The sequence below is a fragment of the Podarcis melisellensis genome (genome assembly GCF_964234715.1).
Source record: "Podarcis melisellensis genome assembly, chromosome: 12".
Classification (NCBI taxonomy): Eukaryota; Metazoa; Chordata; class Lepidosauria; order Squamata; family Lacertidae; genus Podarcis; species Podarcis melisellensis.
Genome location: NC_138544.1, coordinates 39,780,658 through 39,802,442, shown reverse-complemented (window position 1 = coordinate 39,802,442; position 21,785 = coordinate 39,780,658). Strand labels below are relative to the sequence as shown.

Genomic DNA, 21,785 nt, shown 5'->3' with positions numbered 1-21,785 from the left:
GGATTGCGCGGCGTTTTGACTACACGCGCGCACTATTTACGCTTTCTCCCTCTCTATACCCACGCCTTATACGCAAATGTGTGTATGTGTGCGCGTGTGTGGCCGACACTAGAAAACCCACCCCCACGTCTGTATCGCCTAACCCTTTAATTTCCAATGTGTTTACAGCGATGCCTATAAATACACGCATGCAGACATAACGCTCAACGCGTGTCTTCTCAGAAATAAGCCCCACTAGTTTTAAAGAGGCTTACTCCCAAGGTTCTAGATTTGTCTATTCGGAAGCAAGCATTGAGTTCAGTAGGGTTTATTCCCAGGTATAAGATTGCGGTCTTAGCCGTCCCTTCCTCCGTCACGTTTCTGGATTTGTTATTAAGTTAAGGCTCCGGTCAGATACACGCTTGAGGATGAATCCCTCTGAAACAAACGGGCCTTACTTCCAAGAGACTATGTTTGGGATCCGACTGTCAAAGGCCAGCCCACACCACCCTGAAACCAATGGCACGTTTTAAGGCGCCGCCTTTAACTGGTGTTATGGATTGCATCCAAAACGAGGCACTTTAAGGCATGAAATAATCTCATCTACGCTGATAGATGGCAAGGTCGTAAATCAGCACGTCAAACGCTAATGCAACCAATCGTGACGTCTGAGTCTGAGTTTTCTTGACAGGGATTATTATTATTATTATTATTATTATTATTATTATTAAAAAACACGATCAAGCCCTAAAAGGTACAGGGAGGGAGGGAGGGAGGGAGGGAGGGAAAGAATCGAAGGCAAAAACCATCACTCACAATGAAAATCACACATGAAAGCAGCCCATCAGAAATATGCCATAATAGAAAAGAAAAGAAACTCGAAGCAAAATCAATACAAACCTCACACTCTGTGTTTGTTGATTCTATAGGGTAGTCAAAGGCTGCAACCCTATGGACACTTACTTGGAAGTAAGGCCCCTTGAATACCATAGGATTTATTTTTCTCTGTGTGTGTATAGGCGGAGGGTGGGAGGGTGGGAATCAACGGCGAGAGAATCATGTGGGTCCTGTTTATTCAGAAATGTCCTACCAGGTTCCAAGGTGGGCTTAGTCCCAGCCAGGTAAGCGTGGGTAGAACTGCAGCCCAAAGCTTGTATCTCCATGGCTGTCCACGCTCTTACGCGTGTGTGTGTGTGAGAGAGGGGGGGGCGGGGAGAGAGAAATCTCTCCGACATACTATGGATTATTAGCTCATATTTCCAGCAATCAGGTTCCAACCTCTTTCTGAACCGGGCGACAAAGTGGAGCTTAAAAGGCCATTTGGCATTTAATTCACCTTGTTTATTGGGCCGCCGTCCATTTAGGAGAATGAATCAGTTCAGTGCCGCTCAGGATGCCCAGACTTGCCATCAGGGGTCAGGACTTTGCTCCAGGCGCCAGAGCTCAATTTACCCGCTGCTTCTTGCCCTGTTGGTTTTGCCCAAACAGCCCAGATTGCTCCCCATGCCCTTCTGGGTGAATTCCTTTCTTCAGGAAGTCTGCCTGAACCCTTCTTTTAGAGGAGCTTCTTCTGTTAAGTGGCATAACACCGCAACCCTATACATGTCTACTGAGAAGTAAGCCTCTCTATTTTCAATGTAGCTTACTCCAACGTAAGCAAGTAGGGCCGTAGTAGAGTAAATCCGGTTTGCCTCCAGATTTGCGCTTCTGAAAGAAGGATCGGGACCTCATTTATGGACCTGGGTATGTTCAGTGATGGTATAATAATAAAAAAGAAGAAACTATTTTCCCCTTGCTGGCTCAATTTCCATTAAATTAAAAAAATGGATGGGGGCATCTAAAAGAAGCGACTGTACAATTCGGAGACGGCTTTTACTCTCAGTCATAAGGAAATCTGTAATTTATACTACGCCAAAAATGTGTGTCTTTAATTCAAGAACCTGTTGTCACCACCACAAGCCATCGCTACATGATCTCATAAAACAAAACCAGCTAGTAGTATATTTTCAGCCAAGAAGCTATGAGTGATCTGCCCCGAATAGACAGAGCTCCCCTCTCTACCCTCTTTCAGCGCAGGAATTACTGCTTGTTTGTTCCAAACGTCAGACATTGCTCCTCAGCGCAAGACAATAAATACTAAAAACCGGCCAGGTTTCTCAGCAGATTCCAAAAGCACAAAGAGACGGAGGGTGGGGGGCGCCTGTGACTTTAACCTAGAATCATTTTACATTATAACACCCGAAGGTAGCTGTTACCTGTTTTAATAGCATATTTTAGCGCGATCCTGCAGTTCGACAGAATTTCTTCCAAAGTCTGGGGTTGATCTGCCAAATCCCAATTATATTCCTGAAGTAGCTCGTTTGGGTAATGGAAATCAATAACTTTGGTTGATCTGTCGAAATTTGTCACCAGGTACTGGAGCAAAATGTCCATAACATCTTGTAGGAAAGACAAAGTAGCTAATTCTCCGTCCGAGGCTGGCAGAAGATCTGAAAGGATGGAAAGCGGTGAAATACGACATTGATTTCATAGTTAGGTTTTGGACACTTTTTCTACTTACGGTGGACCATCGAAATTGGTCTCTTTTATGTTAAATATTATTCAGAGGTACAGACGACTACAAAAGCCAATGAAGCTTTATTTTACAAACGTTGATTTCCTGGTAATATAAATACTGTACTTTTATGTCTCTGTTAGTAAACAAAACCCCGTACTTAGATGTTGATTTATTACTTGAAAATGGGTCCATTAAAGATCTCATTGCTCCTTCTCATGTTTCTACTTGTACTGGATATTTGAGATTTTTTTTAACAAAAAATAAAAATAAGAGTCATCTACGAAAAAGCAAATTAAATGAAAAAGAAAAATTCAGAAATCAAGGTGCAATTGCCTCACTTTCGAAATAGTAAACATCTTTGCATTTCGTGCATGCCATGTTTTGTAATGAGTTCCCACCACTAATTTCTCCTTAATTCTGACATTTATGTCGTCAATTACCAATATGCCTCACCCCGCCGTTAAGGTTTAAATTGTTCTTAGTCGCTGTCCCTCCAAGTGGTGCTGAAACCACATAAGGTAGTTAGGAAAAGAATCTACGGTCTCAGTCTCCAATATTTTCAGGCGCTGACTAATTGAGAATGTCGAACCAGCGCCTGTGATTCCGAGGAAGGCCATTTATCGGTTTAATACATTGCCACTCGGCGTAGAAGGATTCGGAGGGATTTGATGAAGCAGAAAGATTCATATCCTGTCAATAAGCTTTTTGGCAAGAGTTTCCAGAATTAACAACCTGATTCCAACTGCTGGATTTCCCTCTCGCCGCAAACCCATTCACACATCACCACCGAACACGCGCTTTAAAGTGGGATAACGACATTTATTGCCTTTAGAACCTAGAATGCTAACGACAATCAATTGTGTCCTGGTATATACGCACACACGTATTTATGCATTGCTCAGCCTCTGCCTAATCGAAATCCTCTTGGCAAGAGGAAGCCAGGGTGGTCGCACAGAGATGTTTACCAACCTCTGTCAATGGCAAAGTTCCCATTGGATTTAATGAACCAGGATTATAATGCTCTCCACCAAAAGGCTTCCTCCTTTGGAACAGCTGATGAGTGGCTTCCAAAGCATCCAGTCCGGCTGACCCCATTCTGACACCCCCCACCCCAGTTAGGAGATGGTTACCTGACGCGTGTAAAAACGCATAATTGACCTCCTCTTTCTGGCAACCGCAGGGCTTTTTATTGCAGGTGCAAGGGGCCTTCCTGGCGGCCGAGCTCGGGTCCTCCTTAGCAGCCCCCGTTTCCATGGGCTTCTCCCCATCTCCGTACAGCAAAGCTAACAAAGACACAAAGGGCGAAGCCTAAATGGCACAGCGGAGACTCAAAAGCACGGAGTGGGGGACCCAGGACGGTTCGTTCAAGGCGGCTCCATAGACCCATCACCGAGTTTTCAACTTACTCTGGGAAGTCCTCCTCGGATCCTTTGGAAAAGGGAGGGTGCGCGCGCGGGGTGGGGTGGGAGACGGAATGTATTTTTGTTTTGTTTTGTTTCCTATGTAAAACGTCTCCTCCCCCGCCCTATTTTATTAAAGCGTCTTCCTGCGATTTGGTCCCCCCATTTCCTTCTCATCGCTTACCACAGAGTTTGGTTGAAATGCCTCCTGTAAACTTCTGGGCAGCTTGACACCAAGCTTTTGCTGAGGGGGGAGAAACAAGAATATAGGATCAGACGGGTCGTTTCGTGTGGGTTCGATGAGGAAGATGGCCCCCCCCACGCAAGCACACATAACAGGGTCACTGCAGACCAGACACGATGCTTCCCCCTCGCCGGGGTTTGCTTAGGATTTAGCGCATGGTATATGGGTTATGTTATGGGTAATGTAAGGGCTGCAATCCTGCGCATACTTAGACGGGAGAAAGCCCCAATGAAATCAGAGGGTCCTTACTTCTGAGTAAGAAGATGCTTAGGATTGAGCTGCGCACGTATTGCTAGCTGCCCCCAAGCCCTCCATATGGGAAGAGGCGCGTTAGAATGAAGCAAGCGGACAAATGCGCGTAAGCAGTCTTGGCGATGCAAGCATATGGGTCCTTCAGCAATCCAGGACACTTTCTAAGCGAAAAGCGCTCCCGTCCCCTCTCAGCGACGCAACCTGGGTCCACCCTTCTGCCCACCCCGCTCCTTCCCTTTATTGAGGGCCAGTTGTGTTTGGGTGAGTCCCAGCCGGGTAGCAGCATCCTGAGATATATTCCACTGAGCTGCTTTTCTCCGAGCCGGCCAGGGGCGCTCCGGGTCCCTCGCTGCGCGCAGGTGAGGCGGCCCGCTGCCTCTTCTTTAGGTCCTGGTATTTTGGTCCCTCCAAATGAATCCCTTCTTAGAGGGGCGCCTTCTCCAGGCAGGGACGGGCGGCCCCCTCGATCTTCTCAAGGCGGCCAAAGGCACGAACGATTATAAAACCAGACAACGGTGGCAGCGTTGGGGGGTGGGAAAAAAAGTCAGGTCAGGGTCAAGCCAAGGCTTCCAGGATCTGGGCTGGCAACTTTGCGCAGGAGGCAGGAGCTGAAAGATGCATCGTGGTCTTCCGGGGGGGGGGGGTGACTGAGTGAGTGAGTGGGGGCTCCTACCTGGACCGGGGTTCTCAGGGTCTCCGGATCCATCTTCAGACCCGAAGGACCAAAAACCTGCGCCGGGAGTTGCCATCTGCGGAGCTTGCGAGGAGCCGGTGAAGTGCAGCGAGCGCGCCTGGGCTGTGTGTGCGAAAGACAGAGAGACGCGGGGAGGGCGGGGGAGGGAGCGTGTGTGTGTGTGAATGAGCGTGTGGCGGGGTTGTGGCTGGGCGAGAGGGCCGGGCAAGGCGGGTGGCGATGGCGGCGACGACGGCGCCGGGAGAAGCAGCTGAGCGTGGCGCTCTGGCTGTGCGCTCCAGACAGACACCGGCGCTGGCTGGCTGGCTGGCTGGGTGGGCGGGAGACGAGCGAGCGGCTGCGCTAGGCGCTCTCCATGGTGCTGATCCGCTCGCCCTTCGCTTTCACAGCCAAGCGGACAGAGGAGGCGGGCAGGCGGCGGGGTGTATTTATTTGCGCTCCGCCAGATGATCGCCTCTTTAGCCCCGGGACTTGTGGTGCGGATGGCGAAGGGACGCGCTGCCTGTGCGTCTGATCACGACTCCCTTCCAGGCGGCGGAAAGGGCAGCGCTGGCCGACACGGGCTCTGGCGACAAACACGCTGACCCCTCGCGGAAAGAACTGCCTCGCAGGGACAGCGCAGAGGTGTAGGAGACGTGGTGGCCGAGGACTCCGGCTGGTGCGCTCAGACGGGGAATTCAGACATTCGAGATCGGTGCTGGGATGCTGCTTCAGGATCAGCCTGCAAAAGTGAGAGGGATCCTCTGATCGCGTTCGGATTTCAGGCGGCTCTGTCTGGAAGTGACCTTGCCTATTGGGGAAAACACATTGGATTCCACCCTGCCTGCCGCAGCAGTGTAGATGCCACAACGGACTAGCATCTGATGAAGTGGGCTTGAGTCGCAAAAGCTGATGCCGTAATGGATTTGTCAGACTTTAAGGTGTGCACAAGACTGTGTTGTTTTTGCTGCAACCTGCTGCTCCTCTGGAAATGGATTCTTCAAGTCTTCTGCATCATCGTGATGGCGATGGAGACTGTGGCAGAGCCGTCTCCCAACAAAAGGAGGTGCCAGGAAACAAACTCACTCACACATCACATATGCCCCAGTTATTAAAGATTCCGTGGTGAACCATAACCTTCAGAGTGTCACCAGTAGTCTCTGCCTGCAAATAGCAACCCACCAGAACAATCCACAAAGCAGCTACAGCTAGGAAGTAGCAGTCATATTTGAGCAGCCTTTGGGCTGTGACTCTCCTACCACAGACCTTTGGGAACAATGAGTAAAGCAACTCTCTGAACATTTCTGGTTCCTGAAATGTTTAACACCATCCCACCACAGCCGTGCCCAGCTAGAGAGAAACTGAGAAGAGTACAAAGTCAGCTTGCAGTGGAAGCAAAAAGTTGGATGGTTCAAGCCTGGCTGGAACACATCCTTGATCTGTGATAATGCCTGGGTGTGCATCAACCTCTGACTTTTGCATGGCTGGAATGCAGCCTACTGTACAGATATGAGAGTCACATCTTTTATGTCCTCCACTTCTGCCTCTAGCCCCTGCTACTCTTTGCTGCTGGGTCCACAGGAAGTTGCAGGTTCAGGGAATGTGCCCTCAGGCTGAAAAAGGTTCCCCAACCCTGGTTCAAAACAATGCCCATATGGGTGGTTGTACCATGTAAGACTAGCTCTTAGGTCCCCATCTCCTAAACCATGGCTAGACCCCTGGGTTCACCTTCCCTTTCTCTCTCTGTCCCCTCTTACCATGGTGACTGCTCCTGAGCTTCTTCAGCCCCAACATCTTGTCTGGCAGATGGGCAAAAGTGCACTGAACAGAAGAACTACTAAGGCTTCCCATGAATTATATTCATTTTCTTCAATTCCACGTCAGGTTCTGGTACCCCTGTAACCTTTACAGATGAGCTGGAACTGAATACACCCCAAATAATGGGAGGAAAAATGTGGTACTATGAACATTCCAGAGCAGGAATGGCTAACCTGTGGCCCTGCAGATGTTGCTGGAATACAGCACCCATCAGCCCTGCCACCATGGCCAATGGCCATGGATGATGAGAGCTGTAACCCAATGACATCTGTTAGGCCGCCCTGCTCTAGAAAAATGTGGAAGTATGTGAAAAGAGAAATGAAAGGCACAATACATCTTAGCTCCATTGGGCTTTGTTTCTGGAGCATCCCAAACCAGATAATGGCTTTCACTGAAAGATGCCCCACTGGTGGGTTGTTGGATCACAGAATTCAGAGAGAGCTGATGAACTTAGCTGGCAGTGGAAGTTGGAAGGCTTATGGCACAAGTGTGGGGTCAGGACTGTGCATTTGTATGGGCTCTGTGAAATCAGCAGTAGGACCATAACACAGATATAGTCAAGTGTGCTCTCCATATAGTCTAGCACTGCTGAGGCCTCTTTGTAAGAGAGAGAATGAGAAAGAGAGAAATGGAGAACCTTTCTTTCTTGCCTCCTGCCTGTCCTTATTCTCCCAAAGTAGCTTTTGGCTCAGCATGTCACTAAACAGGTGGTACGAAGAGGGACCTCAGCTGGCTGACTGAAGAACACATTTGTGAGTTAATGAACTGCAGAGACAAATGTATTAGTCTCTCCAGCAAGATATGCTGGAGGCATTAAGGACCATCTCTGGGGTGACTGCAAGCCAGCAAAGTACACATGGCAAACACACCAGGTCCCTGTTTCAGGGTATCAGTTTCCAAAATGTATACATTTATTTTGGGCTCTTCTTTTGAGCTGGAAATAGGAGTCACTGTGGAATCGGGGGGGATATGTTTGACAAGGCCCTATAATGTTCTGTAAAACTTGTGAATATTGAAAGCATGGGCACATTCCCTCAAAATCAAGGGCCTCTTGAAGCTATTGCTCAGTTCTCCAATTTAACAGTAAGCCTAATCAGCAGCCTCAAAGGAGAAGGTCTTTTCATTTATGAACCATGCCAGGTTCATGGAGATTGGCAGTGCAATACAACAGATGATTTCAGGAGCTGCAAAAAGTTAAGAATACATACGAAACAAGGGTGCAGGCTCCAGACAGTGTGGATGCTAACATGCTGTTGGTTGAGTTATCTGAATATTTGAAGTTAGGAGACAACACTCCCCCCCCATGGAGACACTTCTTGGGGAAGGCAGATATTAAAGCTGCCAGCAGCCTCTCTTCCTTTGTTCTCTGAATTCTTCTTCTTCTTCTTTCTTTGGTGACCACTCGTAGCCGAGTAAGATTGTCTTCCATAAACACGGTTTTAACAATGAGTCTGTAAGTGACTATGGAGGCCAATTCTGGACCCACAAGTCCTTCCACAGTGGGGACAATGGTTCTCGGGCGGGAATTGATCACGGTGTGGATTTGCCAAGTGTTCCTTCCTCTTAGCCCATTTCTCCCTTGTGTCCTGAGTTCGAGTGTCTTCAAAGTCCATGACACCTTTGGTAAGGCTATTCTCCAACTGGAGCACTCACAGGCCAGCATTTCCCAGTTGTCAGTGTTTATGCTACATTTTTTTAGATTTGCCTTGAGACAGTCTTTAAACCTCTTTTATTGACCACTAGCATTACGCTTTCCATTTTAAGTTCGGAATAGAGTAGTTGCTTTGAAAGACAATAATCAGGCATCCGCACAACATAACCAATCCAACAAAGTTGAAGTTGAAGAATCATTGCTTCAACACAGGTGATCTTTGCTTCATCTAGTACACTGATATTAGTTCACCTGTCTTCCCAAGTGATGTGAAAGGTTTTTCAGAGACACCATTGATGGAATCTTTTGAGAAGTTGGAGATGGCGTTTGTAAGTGGTCCATGTTTCACAAGCATACAGTAAGGTTGGTAGTACAATAGCTTTGTAAACAAGCATTTTGGTTTCCCTGCGAATGTCCCAGTCCTCAAATACTCTGCACTTCAATCGGGAGGAAGCCACACTTGCAGAGCTCAGGTGATGCTGGATTTGCAGGGCATCAATAGCACACATTCCACCTTCCTGTATCCTGAAGCTAGTTTAAGCCTTGTGTTCAATGAAGAAGGCAGTCTCTTGGTTTCCTTTTAAAACTGCCTGGACGGGGAAACAAGACTCGTGTTTATGAAAGGGCAGGTCTGGCTTGAGTTTGTTTCAAGCTTCCAGTTGACAAGCACACAAAAGTAAAAGAGGAACATGGGCTTCAATGCAAGAGAATCTTGTACATTCTCCTCCCCAATATATTTATCTTTCACTGGAAGTAAACCAAACGTTGCTTGGACTGAGGTTCCCACTTAAATGGTCATTTATTGGCCATTTTTATATTTGTGTTTATTTAGCAATTCTAAAAAAATACTAATGGGCATGACTGAACTAGTCATACAGGAATAAAAGACATCAATACAAACATAAAAAACTGCAAATAAAACATATTCCGACTTCCAGTATGCAAGGTGCTTTAAAACCCTCATTTCACTCATTGGCACAGCAGTCCAGCAATGTCGGCCAGCCTTTGCCAACCTAGCATCCTCCATCACATGCTGGCAGGGGCTGATAGGAGTTAAAGCCCAAAACATCTGGAGGAGGCCAGACTAGCAAGGGCTGATCTAGGTCATTCATATTCCCCAGTTGACAGATAGGGAACAGGAGCAAAGGGAGATCGTAGCTTCCTAAAAGTCATCTCCTGAGTTTGTCTCTGGTTGACTGTGGCTCAGTTGCCCCCTTTGGTCTTGCTTCTTCCCCTCTTTTTTGTAGAAGTATGCTAATGAAAACAGAACCTACATTTTAAAGGGGATTTTCAGTTTCAGCAACTGAACACCCCTCCTTCCAGCAACTTTCAAATGTACACAGTAAAAGAAAGAAAAAGCATCCACTCACACGCATACCAATGGAATGGAAAGTGAAGAGCTGCTTTTAAAATGGTTGTGTGTATGCCTAAAGAATGGCAGAAGGGCTTGCTGGCAGCACACATCTTAAGTAGTTCTGAGAAAACACCTGGTTTGAAAATGGGAGTCACTGTCTCTTCCCCTCTGTGCAGAGAACCTACCAGTCAATTATAAATCACTGGTGCAGAAACTGGAATGCTAACAGCATTCAATATTTCCATTTGTTTCAAAATAGGTGAAATTATTGAAGAATCCGTTTCTCTCTCTTCTGCCCAAAGTAACCAGCAGGAAATAAACCAATTCATATTTCCCTAACCGTTGTGAATTCCAACAAAGACTAATGGTTTTCAGGAGAATCTGGATCTATACCAAACGGATTAGAAGCGAGAAAAAGCAGGAACACTTGTCTACCTACATCCCATAACAAACTGAATGGTGTTTTGCCTTTTCCCCAAGGAATCCTTCTGGCAGAATTTTGCTATCAAACACACTTTGCATTTCCTGTTTTTTTGGGCTACGAATGGGCACTCAGTATGCCGAAAGCTGGTCCAAGTTGGTTCCTTGTTAAATTGTACCAGATGTTTATGGTTTGCTTTTTGTTTATGTATTTCCGTGAATTGAAATAGCTCCATTTTAACAAGGTATAATGTGTCTGAGAGTTTCAAAGGTCAGCAGACAAACCTAGTCTAAAGGAAGACCCACATTTGAGTTTTCACTGTAGAAAAATGATAGGGGAGAAAAAGAGAAGAGAACAATGATTTGCTTTTTCAGTTATCTGGACTTTTAATAAGTTACAGCATACTAATAAAATAATTTTTCACACAATTACATTTTCTTTGTTTTTTTTTAAAAAACCCCACCTAACAAATTACAGTACTCTGTAAACCCTGACATCTTTCCCTGTAAGGCGCTACAATCTTGTGTGTCCACAAACGTAAGCACACAGTTGATTTAAAATGCCAGAGAGAATTGCGGGGCGGGGGGAGAGATTAAAAAGAAAAGGACACAGTATAAAACCATACAAAAAAAGGAGAAGCTTATGCTGATGAAAACCAAAAAGCAGCAGCAGCAGCAGCAGCAGCAGCTAATACTGCTGGATAAGGCGCCGGCGCTGAGAGGTCTTCCGTAACAATTTTTGATAGTCATAAGGATTATCCTTGCTTTTGTTCTCTTCCACTGGAGTCTCTGTGACCCTTGGCCTAGGAAGAAGGGAAACAGAAGTGCTTTTGCAATAAGAAATCAACACATTTACTTTGGAAAACTTTGTTAATCAACTACTTAACCTTGACCTTTGGCAATAAAACAAACCAAACCCTCACCCCTCTTCTCCCTGCAGCTGTTTCACTCTCCCTCTCCCTCCCAGCCCCCTTTTGCAGCAGGTGGAAACTGCACAATGTATGCGGTGAGAGAGACATCACATAAAAGCTGGGAACTAAAGCAGGGTGCAGTGAAAATGTTGACTTGGCAGGGAATGATCCTCTTGGTACGATCCATCAGCTGTGTTATCTGTCTTCTTAGCCCCAACTATGCTAAACCATAAGAAATGTAAGACTTTATGGACCAGATCCAGATGCTCTTTGAGGAAACCAAGATATTACAGAGCACCTCTCACCATATATTTCTTTTTATTTATTTTATTTAGACCATTTCTATACTGCTTAATATATAAAAAGTATCTCTAAGCAGGGTGCAGAAATGTAAATCAACAAAAGGCAACTTAAACAACAAGAAGCACAGTTACATTCACACACATTTCTAATAAATATAGACCAGTATCAATTCATTCCCTTTCTGATACACTTCCCTTGGCCTTCTGGCACTCAGTCAGGACTCAACCCATCCACTCTGGCTCTCACCCAGGGCCCAAACTCACAATTCATCCACAAAACCTCATGTAGAAGAGGGACCCTGGATACTGCTGACATCACCCTAGCCCAGGGGTCAGCAAGCTTTTTCAGCAGGGGGCTGGTCCACTGTCCCTCAGACCTTGTGGGGGGCTGGACTATATTTAGAAAAAAGAAAGAAAGAACGAATTCCTATGCCCCACAAATAACCCAGATATGCATTTTTAATAAAAGGACACATTCTACTCATGTAAAAACATGCTGATTCCTGGACCATCCGTGGGCCGGATTTAGAAGGTGGTTGGGCCAGATCCAGCCCCCGGGCCTTAGTTTGCCTACCCATGCCCTAACCTCTCACTTTTGGCTTGCTTTGTATGGGAGGGCATCAAGGTGGGTGGAGCTTTAGAGGGTTGCCCATAGCTGGGACCCATTCAGCAGTATCCACACCCAATGATGACTGGAGCACCATACTCCAGATCCTTTTTCTTTTCTTTCTTTCTTTCTTTCTTTCTTTCTTTCTTTCTTTCTTTCTTTCTTTCTTTCTTTCTTTCTTTCTTTCTTTCTTTCTTTCTTTCCTCCCTCCCTCCCTCCCTCCCTCCCTCCCTCCCTCCCTCCCTTCCTTCCTTCCTTCCTTCCTTCCTTCCTTCCTTCCTTCCTTCCTTCCTTCCTTCCTTCTCTCTCTTTCACTGTGAATGGGGCCTTTTCAAGTGACTGTCCTATGGACATGCATTTATTTTTCTTCACCTCTGAGCTCCAGTTCAAGAGCCTAAGGCTTCTTGGTTCACGAAGGCCTTTGGACAGGCTGAAAGAGAGCACTAGAAAGGCCCGGCTCTTGCTGTGAACATGGCTCGTGGCTTGTGCCACTGTGACTTTTGATTAGGGATGTCAGAGAACTCTGATGAAAACAGGAATGGAAAAGGCCAATGTTAGCTTATTCGTTCCATGGCCAGAATGGAAATCAATCCAGTGAATGCAATTGGTATTCGCTGTTGCTTTCGGTTCACAAACGATGCGTAATTTATTACTTTTGCATTGTGATTCCTTTGCATGGAAATGACTGGGGTGGAATAATGTAATGAATTACAAAAATTATATAATTCTGCCACAGCAGAGAGCAAGATGAATAATTTAGCTTTCAGCATAAGATGAACTGCAATGGAAGAGAAACAGTGCAGCATGCTATGAATTTAGGACAGAATGGAAAACAATGCTTTCTTACATCCCTGCTTTCAGTCATGCAGTCTGTTTACATGAATGCAAGACCTGAATGTACAAAGATGCAAAGGACTGCAGCCTGGGTCTACCTTTTAATATTGATTTTTGCTGTATAAAGTATAGTTCGAGACCAGTTAAGCGGAGCTTAGACCTCACTGAAATAAAGGGAACAGTTTAGTCTTGGCCTGAAGCCTCCTGGTGATAATGGGAACTCGGCATACAATCCATATCTATAAGTGTCTTTGAATAACATTGTGATGAGCTAACTTGTGTGTACCTCAGAAAAACAGGATGGAAATAGTTTAGATAAAATACAATATACACATTTGCAAGTTAAGCTGTCTGTAGTTCCTTCTTCTGGCTAATCTGCATGATCCAGTTGCAGCTAAGCAGCTAAACTACTGACTTCACTGGAAGACTTGAGGATAGGTCCCATTTAATTCAGTGGAATTTTAAAGTGTTTGACAATTGTTTGGTATAACTTACCCTTCACTAACGCTTAATGTTTCAGTTCTGGGCTCTGTTGGCGGTGTCTTTTCTCGTGTGCAGGTATTCCTTGCATTTGAGATTAAATCAGTGGATGAAAATTCTTGGTAATAGGGATCTTCTACATCTAGTATCTTGCCCAGACTAAAACAAACAAACAAACAAACAAACAAACAAACAAACAAACAATATGGTAAATTCCTATTCTGTGTCATCTTATACAGTCAAAAGACCTTCCGCAATGGAGATGTCATATCTTGGAATATGCAGAGATGGCAAAATTGATGGCACTGATAAAAGATACACATTTAGAATATGTTAAAAAAGTCTGGAAACCCTTTCTAGTCTATATAAAAAGTTATTTCCCATATGTGAAGACCACAGCGGGGTTTGAAGTGTAAGAAAATAGCAGAATATATTAAGAAGCGTGTTAGAGAGGATGAAATTAGATAAGACAGAACCTTAAGACGCAATTGTATGTAATTTGGGTTATAAACATCAATGTCGGGTGAACAGGAAGTCACTAATTTTGTGAAATTGGAATATAATATAATTGCTGAGCAACAAATGTAACTTTCTATCTGGAAAAGAGAATAAATTATTATTATAAGAATACAATGGAAATGTCATACCTTGCTTGGAATATATCTGCAAAGCAACAGAGCAGTACAACAAAAGACAGCTAGAAAAATGCTTTTCAATATAAAAGTATGTAAAGCTACAGTCATTATTTTTTTATCCGCTACTTAAAGAGCTACATCACATACCTTATATGGTCTACAAAGTATTCATTCAAAAATTGGCAGTGGGATAATATGCATGTTTATTGATAATGGGGGCAGGGGCATCGTGTTTTTAAAAAGCTTTGAAAGTCCGTTTGTGAGCATCTACTTTTAGTTATATCCATACAGATTTGAATTTGGGAGGGGGCAGCAGAATCTACTATTAATGAGGAAATAGATCCCTTTGTGTCCAAAGCGAAAATGGGCAGGAACAAGACTTGGAGCGATCTGTCTGTCATCTCTGCATTAAACAGTCAAACATCCTTATGATGGAAATATGTTTTTCTACCAGGTATTTTTTAATGACCATCTTCTAACAACGCTGAAAGGCTGGGCAAACTTCTACATCCTGCAGAAGGTCTGATCCAATAAAAACATCTCACATTATTTTACTCATTCTGTATGTAACACTTTTCTGGGACATACACACATAGAAATTAGTATCTGTGGGAAATGGTCCTGAGGTCGTTATTCAGTCTTTGTGCATTGCTAGGCTTAAGGACAGTTATTAGAAAGCACTCCATAAATTATATAGTGCCTAAAAAATGTAGTCCTTGAGTTCCAGACAGATGCAATGGGAATCCTCAGAATTCTGAATAAAAAATTGCTCCCCCAAGTCTTACTGCAGGATAGAAAAGCAAAACACTGGTCATTTAAAACACCCACTGCTGTTGCCAGAGTTGGGGTTTTTTGGAAGGTATACAGAAAATCTGCGCTGGGTGTACTTCAGCGCTGTACCAGGACTGAAAGGCTCTACAATTATTGGGCAATTTTCCGCAATGCTACTCTTACTGATATAATTAGGGCTGCATTAGAACTCCCTTTATAAGCCCCTATTTCTAAGGATTTATGCATTTAACACCAAAATGCACTCCACTTTGCAATTTCGTAGGCAAGGCTTCTGCTAAGCCAAGGCTGCAAGGCATTGAAATTCAGCATTTTGCGGTATCAGTGAAAATGTGACATTATCAGAGGCAAGTCAGGCTCAGAAATGAATGAATGCCTTCGGCTGATCAATAAGGAGCACAGAGATAATCACCATCTCTATGTTTAACTGTTTCAGCACAGGGCCGGAGAGCGCTTATAAAATAAAAGAATTCGATTCGTGTACAGCACCTCCTGCCACAATCCATGCCACTGATTTTTATTTTATTTTCTGTAAATTATTGGTAGATCTTGGTGGACGGTACTGGAGACCACAGCAAAGCGAAAGGCGTGCTGGTGTTTGCACATTTAGAGGAACCCTTCAACTGGCTGCAAGAGGGTGATGAGGGCTTCAGTCAGTCTGACGGCAAAGAGACCACACTACATGTTACATACCCCGCAACATTTCTCCAATGAAAATAAGGATGCCCTAAGGAAAAGTGGACGTGGGTGGCGATGTGGTCTAAACCACAGCGCCTAGGGCTTGCTGATCGGAAGGTTGGCATTTCGAATCCCCGCAATGGGATGAGCTCCCGTTGCTCGGTCCCTGCTCCTACCAACCTAGCAGTTCAAAAGCACATCAAAGTGCAAGTAGATAAATAGGTACCAGTCTGGCAGGAAGGTAAACGGTGTTTCTGTGCACTGCTCTGGTTTGCCAGAAGCAGCTTAGTCATATTGGCCACATGACCCGGAAGCTGTACGCTGGCTCTCTCAGCCAATAAAGCGAGATGAGGACTGCAACCCCAGAGTAGTCTGCGACTGGACCTAATGGTCAGGGGTCCCTTTACCTTTACCTTAAGGAATAGTTGGGTGTTCTGGGATCAAATCAGAAACCAGGACGGCTTCTGTAAAACTGGGTCTGTCCCTGGAAAATAGGGACACTTGGAGGGTCTGCGTAAGAATATTAAAAAGCCCTCTTGGATGAAGCCAAAGGTCTGTCTACTTGAACATCTTCTTCTCATAGTGGGAAGCTTGTAAGCAGGACATGACTGCAAGAATAGATTGTGATTCTCAGCAACAGGTATTCAGAGGCATACAACCTCCAACACTGCTAAACACTGGAGTTTCCTGGCAGGAATCCCTAACGTAACATGCTTCTTCAAAGGCAGCCATGAGGAGTATGGCTGATGGCAGTGGGGCGAGGAGGCAAAGACCCAATGTTCCCCCCTGTGCCTTTGTTGTGGGTCAGATCCCCTGCCCCCTCAAATGCTGTTAGCCTTAGAGGAGACATCTTTCTGCAGGGCCTGCAAGACAGAGTTGTTCCACCAGGCCTTTGGTCAGGGCGCAGCCTGACTCCCTCCTCTGGCAACCTGCACAGAATTTTGCTTAATCGGTTGCCATCAATTTGATTTTAATTAATTTTTATAATGAAATATTTTTAGAATGTGTGATTATTTGACTGTTTGATTATTTGATTGTTGTTAGCCGCCCTGAGCCCGGCTTCGGCTGGGGAGGGCGGGATATAAATAAAATTTTTTATTATTATTATTATTATTATTATTATTATTATTATTATTATTATTATCATCAATATTTTTGTTTGTTAAGCATTTTCTTTGATTTTTTTTAAAAAACCTAACCTAATTTACAGATAGGTGTGTGATGCCACAGTGAAACTGTGATTTAAAACTGATAGGCCACCTTTGAGCGTCAAAATACTCTCAGGGGGGGGCGGGTGTTCCATATAATATATTAACATTGGTGACAGCAACATCAAAAGAACCCCCCCACCTCAAAACTGTGATAACCACTAATGGAATCAGCCATGGCACTGAGAAACATTCACCTCAGTAAAATACTAAACTCCATTAAATATTACAGCTAAAACCAATTCAATTCGGAAACCCAATAAAAATTATTTAAGCAAACGCAACAGAGAACAAACGAGTCGTTAAGGCTTTCCCAAAGGCCTGCACCTTGGCCATGAATAGATTATGCTTTCTACCCTTATCCCCCACAATTTATTTTTATTTTTTTAAAAAAATGGTTTCCTGTTCACGTCTTTCACAGTCTCCCTGGGGCAAGTAGATGGGATGCATAAATAAACCAATGTTCAGAATTCAGTAACAAATTTTGTCCTAATCAAAAGGCAAGAATTCGACCCTGCAAATGTTTGTCTTCAGCAATGATCACGTAACAACATTCCTTTCCTTAAATATCAATTAACAATTCCCCCTTGTTGTCACACCAACATACAATTGTGCCTTTCTGAAGCAACAAGAAAAGCTACCTGTTTTTTCTTGGTTTCCGCTTTTCATCCTGGACTGATTTCTGAAAACACAAATTTTGGAGTGGTTATAACTATGATCATATAGTCTGTACAAATGTTAATTTATGGTCCTTTTCTGTGACCCAAAGATGTGCATCGTGGTCTCATCCCCTCCCCTCTGCCACCCACTCCTTCAGGTTACAGACTCTTCCATGCCACTCCTGAAACTGGAGGGAATTCACTGTGATTTCATTTTTTTTAAAAAAACTGATTTAAGATTCACAGATGGCTTGACCTAACCCTCCAGCCCAACCCCACTGTCTATATTTCAGAGATGCCACATTTTTTTTTGTAAGCCACACTAACTGCTATGGTGAAACACTGAAGCATGCAAACACAGTGGCATTTGAGAAGATGTACCTGGTGAAACATCAATTCTTGGACAATTGTAATGTCCTCTTATCCTCAAAAGCTTTTAAACCATCATTATTATTACTTTTATGCAATATATTTATTAACCACTGTATGCTGAAGAGTCTGGCTTTGGATGCCATGCTAAGCCAAAACATGGCTTAGCTCAGTGCGACGTAGAGGCAAAATGATTTGGGAGGAGTGAAGCAGCTGTGATGTCTTGTCCAGGACCAGCATGCTAAGCCATAAAGTAAAGGTAAAGGGACCCCGGACCGTTAGGTCCAGTCGTGGCCGACTTTGGGGTTGCGGCACTCATCTCGCTTTATTGGCTGAGGCAGCCAGCGTACAGCTTCCAGGTCATGTGGCCAGCATGACCAAGCCGCTTCTGGTGAACCAGAGCAGCGCACAGAAATGCCGTTTACCTTCCTGCCAGACTGGTACCTATTTATCTACTTGCACTTTGATGTGCTTTCGAACTGCTAGGTTGGCAGGAGCAGGGACCGAGCAACAGGAGCTCACCCTGTCGCGGGGATTCGAACCGCTGACCTTCTGATTGGCAAGTCCTAGGCTTTGTGGTTTAACCCACAGCGCCACCCACGTCTCTAGGCTAAGCCATAGTTTGGGCTTAATGTGACACACAAACCATGCCATTGTAACAGACATGGAGCGTGTCCTCTCTCTCTCTCTCTCTCTCTCTCTCTCTCTCTCTCTGCCTATTATGTCACAGGATATGATGCCACAGGATACATCACTGTGCCTTTCATCTCATGCCCTTGGCTTACATCATTGTCTCCCAGTGGTATGGAGGAGAAACAAACAGGGCAAGGATGCCACAGCATCATGCATTTATCATCACAGATGTGTGAGAAAGAGGGAGCAAAGATACGTGAAACGGTGGCTGCTCCAGAACATCTAGTTCCACCCTTGTTTTGCTCTCCTCTTCTTCCAATTCCTCGGCTGTACTTTTGAGTGCCAGCAATAGCGGCAGCCTGACTAAGCAAATGTATTCTGTCACCTGCTGCTAAGTAGGTCAATAGTATGCATGTGCCTCTAGCAAGTGGGCTTAATTGCTCTTAAGAGGAACCTACAAAACAGCTTTTTCCATTTCCTTCTGACATATCTGATCACCGTCCCCCCTCCCCTTTCCCCTTTTAAGCAGCAGAAGGGTCAGATTTGGAAAGCTGTGGCAGATAGTTGACCTCAGTCCTCCCCTTTTGCGATTACCTTTCACTTTGAGAAAATAAGTTGCAGCACTACGACGCTGCCTTGGTGCAGATGCTCAGAAACAATGGGATTCCAAAATGTGGAATTGCAATGAACATTCTGATTTCGGGGTACATATCTAAGCCTTTGAAGGCCAGAGTTTTGGGGATTGACCTTGGAAGAACATACATCACACCAACATTCAACTCACCAATATTAGTCTTGAATTAGAGCTGCTCATTCAACTACAAGCTAAAGGGGCAGATTTTAGCCATATCGTTTGACAGTAATGCTTACATGTATGAGAGTGTAATATGTTGAGTCTTCAGGGTTGTTTAGTGTCTTCGGTTTCTGGGGCCTCCTTGGGCTCCTTTGCACAGAGTGAGCATCCTCTGATTTGGAAGCAACTGCAAGAGAGGAAAATACCTTTATTTTACACAAGAGAAATATGGGCAGGATTCCTGCACTGAAGGGAGTTGGACTAGATGATCCTCAGGGTCCCTTCCAAATCTACAGTCCTATGATTCTATGAAATACTTTAAATTAAGGCAGTGCCCTTTAAATTACGGCAGTGCATATTTCCAAGATCTGCTAACGCCATCAAAACCTATAGAAGATGGCTGTCTCATATCATTGTTTCCCATGGCTGCTATTACGACATTTAAAGAATTAAAAAGATGGCACAGGTGGAAAATTCTTCTATGTTCTTATATTGCTTCTGGAGCAAACTCAGTCATGTGCACACGCTGCAACAACTATCTCAGCTTATGTTTAGGGGTTCTACATGTTCAGCAAAGCCACAAATAACCAGTCACTTGACTTATGCCCTCAAGACAAACAGGGACAGAAGCTTTTGTAAACTGGAAGCAGCTAGCCAGACGCCTCAAGGTTAGGAAAGGGGAAGAAATTGGTCTGTGTTTTAATGTGACCTTACTTAATTCACTCTTCCTGAAATGGTACACAAACCGAAACACAGCTATCCTTCAGAATTCTCTGAATTTGCTGATACAGTTCTTCAACCCCAAAGTACGACATTTGGAGTGTGTATTCAGAAGGGACTCTTGCCTTCAGAGAGCATTTTCTCCCTCTCTTTAATTCAGTGGTTTAAAAAAAGTTAATAAAGCAGAAAACTGAATTAATGCATATTTTAAAATCTGATGAGTTTCCAAAAAAAAAAAAAAAAGAAAAAAGAAAAAAGAGGTGGTGTGCATTCGCGTTTATAGCTCTTGACATTATCTCAGTGCAAAGGAGTAAGACCTGGGTACTGTTCCTTTCCAATCAGCTACAGCCATACACTCCAATTTTCTACTCATATACTTCAAGCAGTTTTCAATAGCTGGTAACCTCCCAGACTGCTATTCTGCCTGGTCTTGCCCAAGCTAAGCCTCTCAGAGACTGATATTTAGCTTTTCATTTACACCTGGAAATATACATTCAGATCTAAAAAGGAAATATTGCAGAGTTTAGCATTTATTTATAATTGCAAACATAAACCTAATTCTTCTAGAGGTGGTATGCCTGTGTCTGGGACATGTCACTTCAGGCCACAGGTGTTGGAATCTATCCCAGAACAATCTCCAAGACATCTATACACATAGGAAAGCAGTATGTCAGGGAAAAGGCTCAGATCATGCATTGCTCTTTGGTGTCTGTTTTGTTTTATGCAGAGGGATTTTTTTCTTCTCTAGAGAGGGACAGAAACCTCCAATGACTAGGACACAGTTACAAGACCTTCAAGCAGAGACACATTTAGGGAAGTGCAACAGGTTTGACCGCACTGGGTGTGGAGTCTTGGGGGGGGGGGGGCGCAACTAGGATGTAGAATGGAAGGCAAGAGGTGGTTGTGGCGGTGCCAAAATTTAGCATTGCAAAGGGCACCTCTGAAATTTCAGGCCCAAAGGTCCTCCGCTACTTTAATGTTGCAATATTGAGTTGTAGTTAGCTATGTTCTACTCAAAGTAGACCCACTGAAATTCATGGACCTAAGGTAGTTGTGTCCATTAATTTCAATGGCTCTGCTGTGAGCATAACTAGTGTTGGACCCAATCTTCAGTCTGGATTGTGCCTGGGACAATCACCCCCTTTGCCCAACTGAAGTTACACGATCTTAATGCGACATACTCAAATGAATGGCACCCAAGCTCTTGACTGAGTTCACCTTGGTTTGACCTATATGGATAAGAAAAGGAAGTATTTGCTCTCTTATGCTTCATAGAAGCTTTCATCCCTGGTGGTAAGGAAAATGCTTTTCACCCACCACCATAATACCATTTTAATTAAGAAAGTGGCACAAGCATTTATAATCAAAATGATCAGCAATACATCAGTGTAAGCACCAGCAAAATTAGCTGTATAACTTTTTCTTTGTTATGTGTGATAAATGCAGCCTTGGAAAGGTCACTGATATATTGGAGGACCAGAAGGAATAATGTTAATTTACAACGTCGTTGAGTAATGATTACATTTATTGTTCTAGCTTCTTATCTGGAATGCAGACGGTGCCTAATTTAATGAATGGACAATTATCTCTTAACATTTTGCCTTTTGAAGAACAATGGCGCTTTTCTAAACCAAGGTGTAGTCAATTTACCTTAGACAATGAAATTTCAATGCAATTAATTAATTTTACTACACTGAAAGCAAATATGAACCAGAGTCTTTAATTTAAAGTAGATAGTCAGTGCTAGATTAGAATCTCACTTAAAACTCTTTCATTGGGACGTATACATACACATACACACACTCGTGCTGTTGCAGTG

General features: G+C 44.2%; 2 protein-coding genes across 5 annotated transcripts in view; both read right to left on the bottom strand.

The window, feature by feature from the left end:
- GAD2 (glutamate decarboxylase 2) overlaps positions 1-5,811 on the bottom strand; it is a 39,238-nt gene extending 33,427 nt beyond the window's left edge. Inside the window, exons 1-4 of one of the 3 annotated variants that reach the window (XM_081882443.1) lie at positions 5,106-5,811; positions 4,121-4,180; positions 3,667-3,819; positions 2,235-2,468 (exon numbers count right to left, since the gene is read on the bottom strand). In XM_081882443.1, coding sequence (XP_081738569.1) covers positions 2,235-2,468; positions 3,667-3,819; positions 4,121-4,180; positions 5,106-5,181 — 523 coding nt within the window. In that variant the 5' untranslated portion in view covers positions 5,182-5,811. Of the gene's footprint in view, positions 1-2,234; positions 2,469-3,268; positions 3,384-3,666; positions 3,820-4,120; positions 4,181-5,105 lie in introns of those variants that run through there. The other 2 variants (XM_081882444.1, XM_081882445.1) reach the window with 2 other exon arrangements.
- A 4,927-nt stretch (positions 5,812-10,738) lies between these two features.
- MYO3A (myosin IIIA) overlaps positions 10,739-21,785 on the bottom strand; it is a 113,208-nt gene continuing 102,161 nt past the window's right edge. For both annotated transcript variants that reach the window (XM_081931447.1, XM_081931448.1), the window contains 4 exons: positions 19,324-19,433; positions 17,434-17,474; positions 13,498-13,641; positions 10,739-11,151 (listed from right to left, as the gene is read on the bottom strand). In XM_081931447.1, coding sequence (XP_081787573.1) covers positions 11,037-11,151; positions 13,498-13,641; positions 17,434-17,474; positions 19,324-19,433 — 410 coding nt within the window. In that variant the 3' untranslated portion in view covers positions 10,739-11,036. The remainder of the gene's footprint in view (positions 11,152-13,497; positions 13,642-17,433; positions 17,475-19,323; positions 19,434-21,785) is intronic.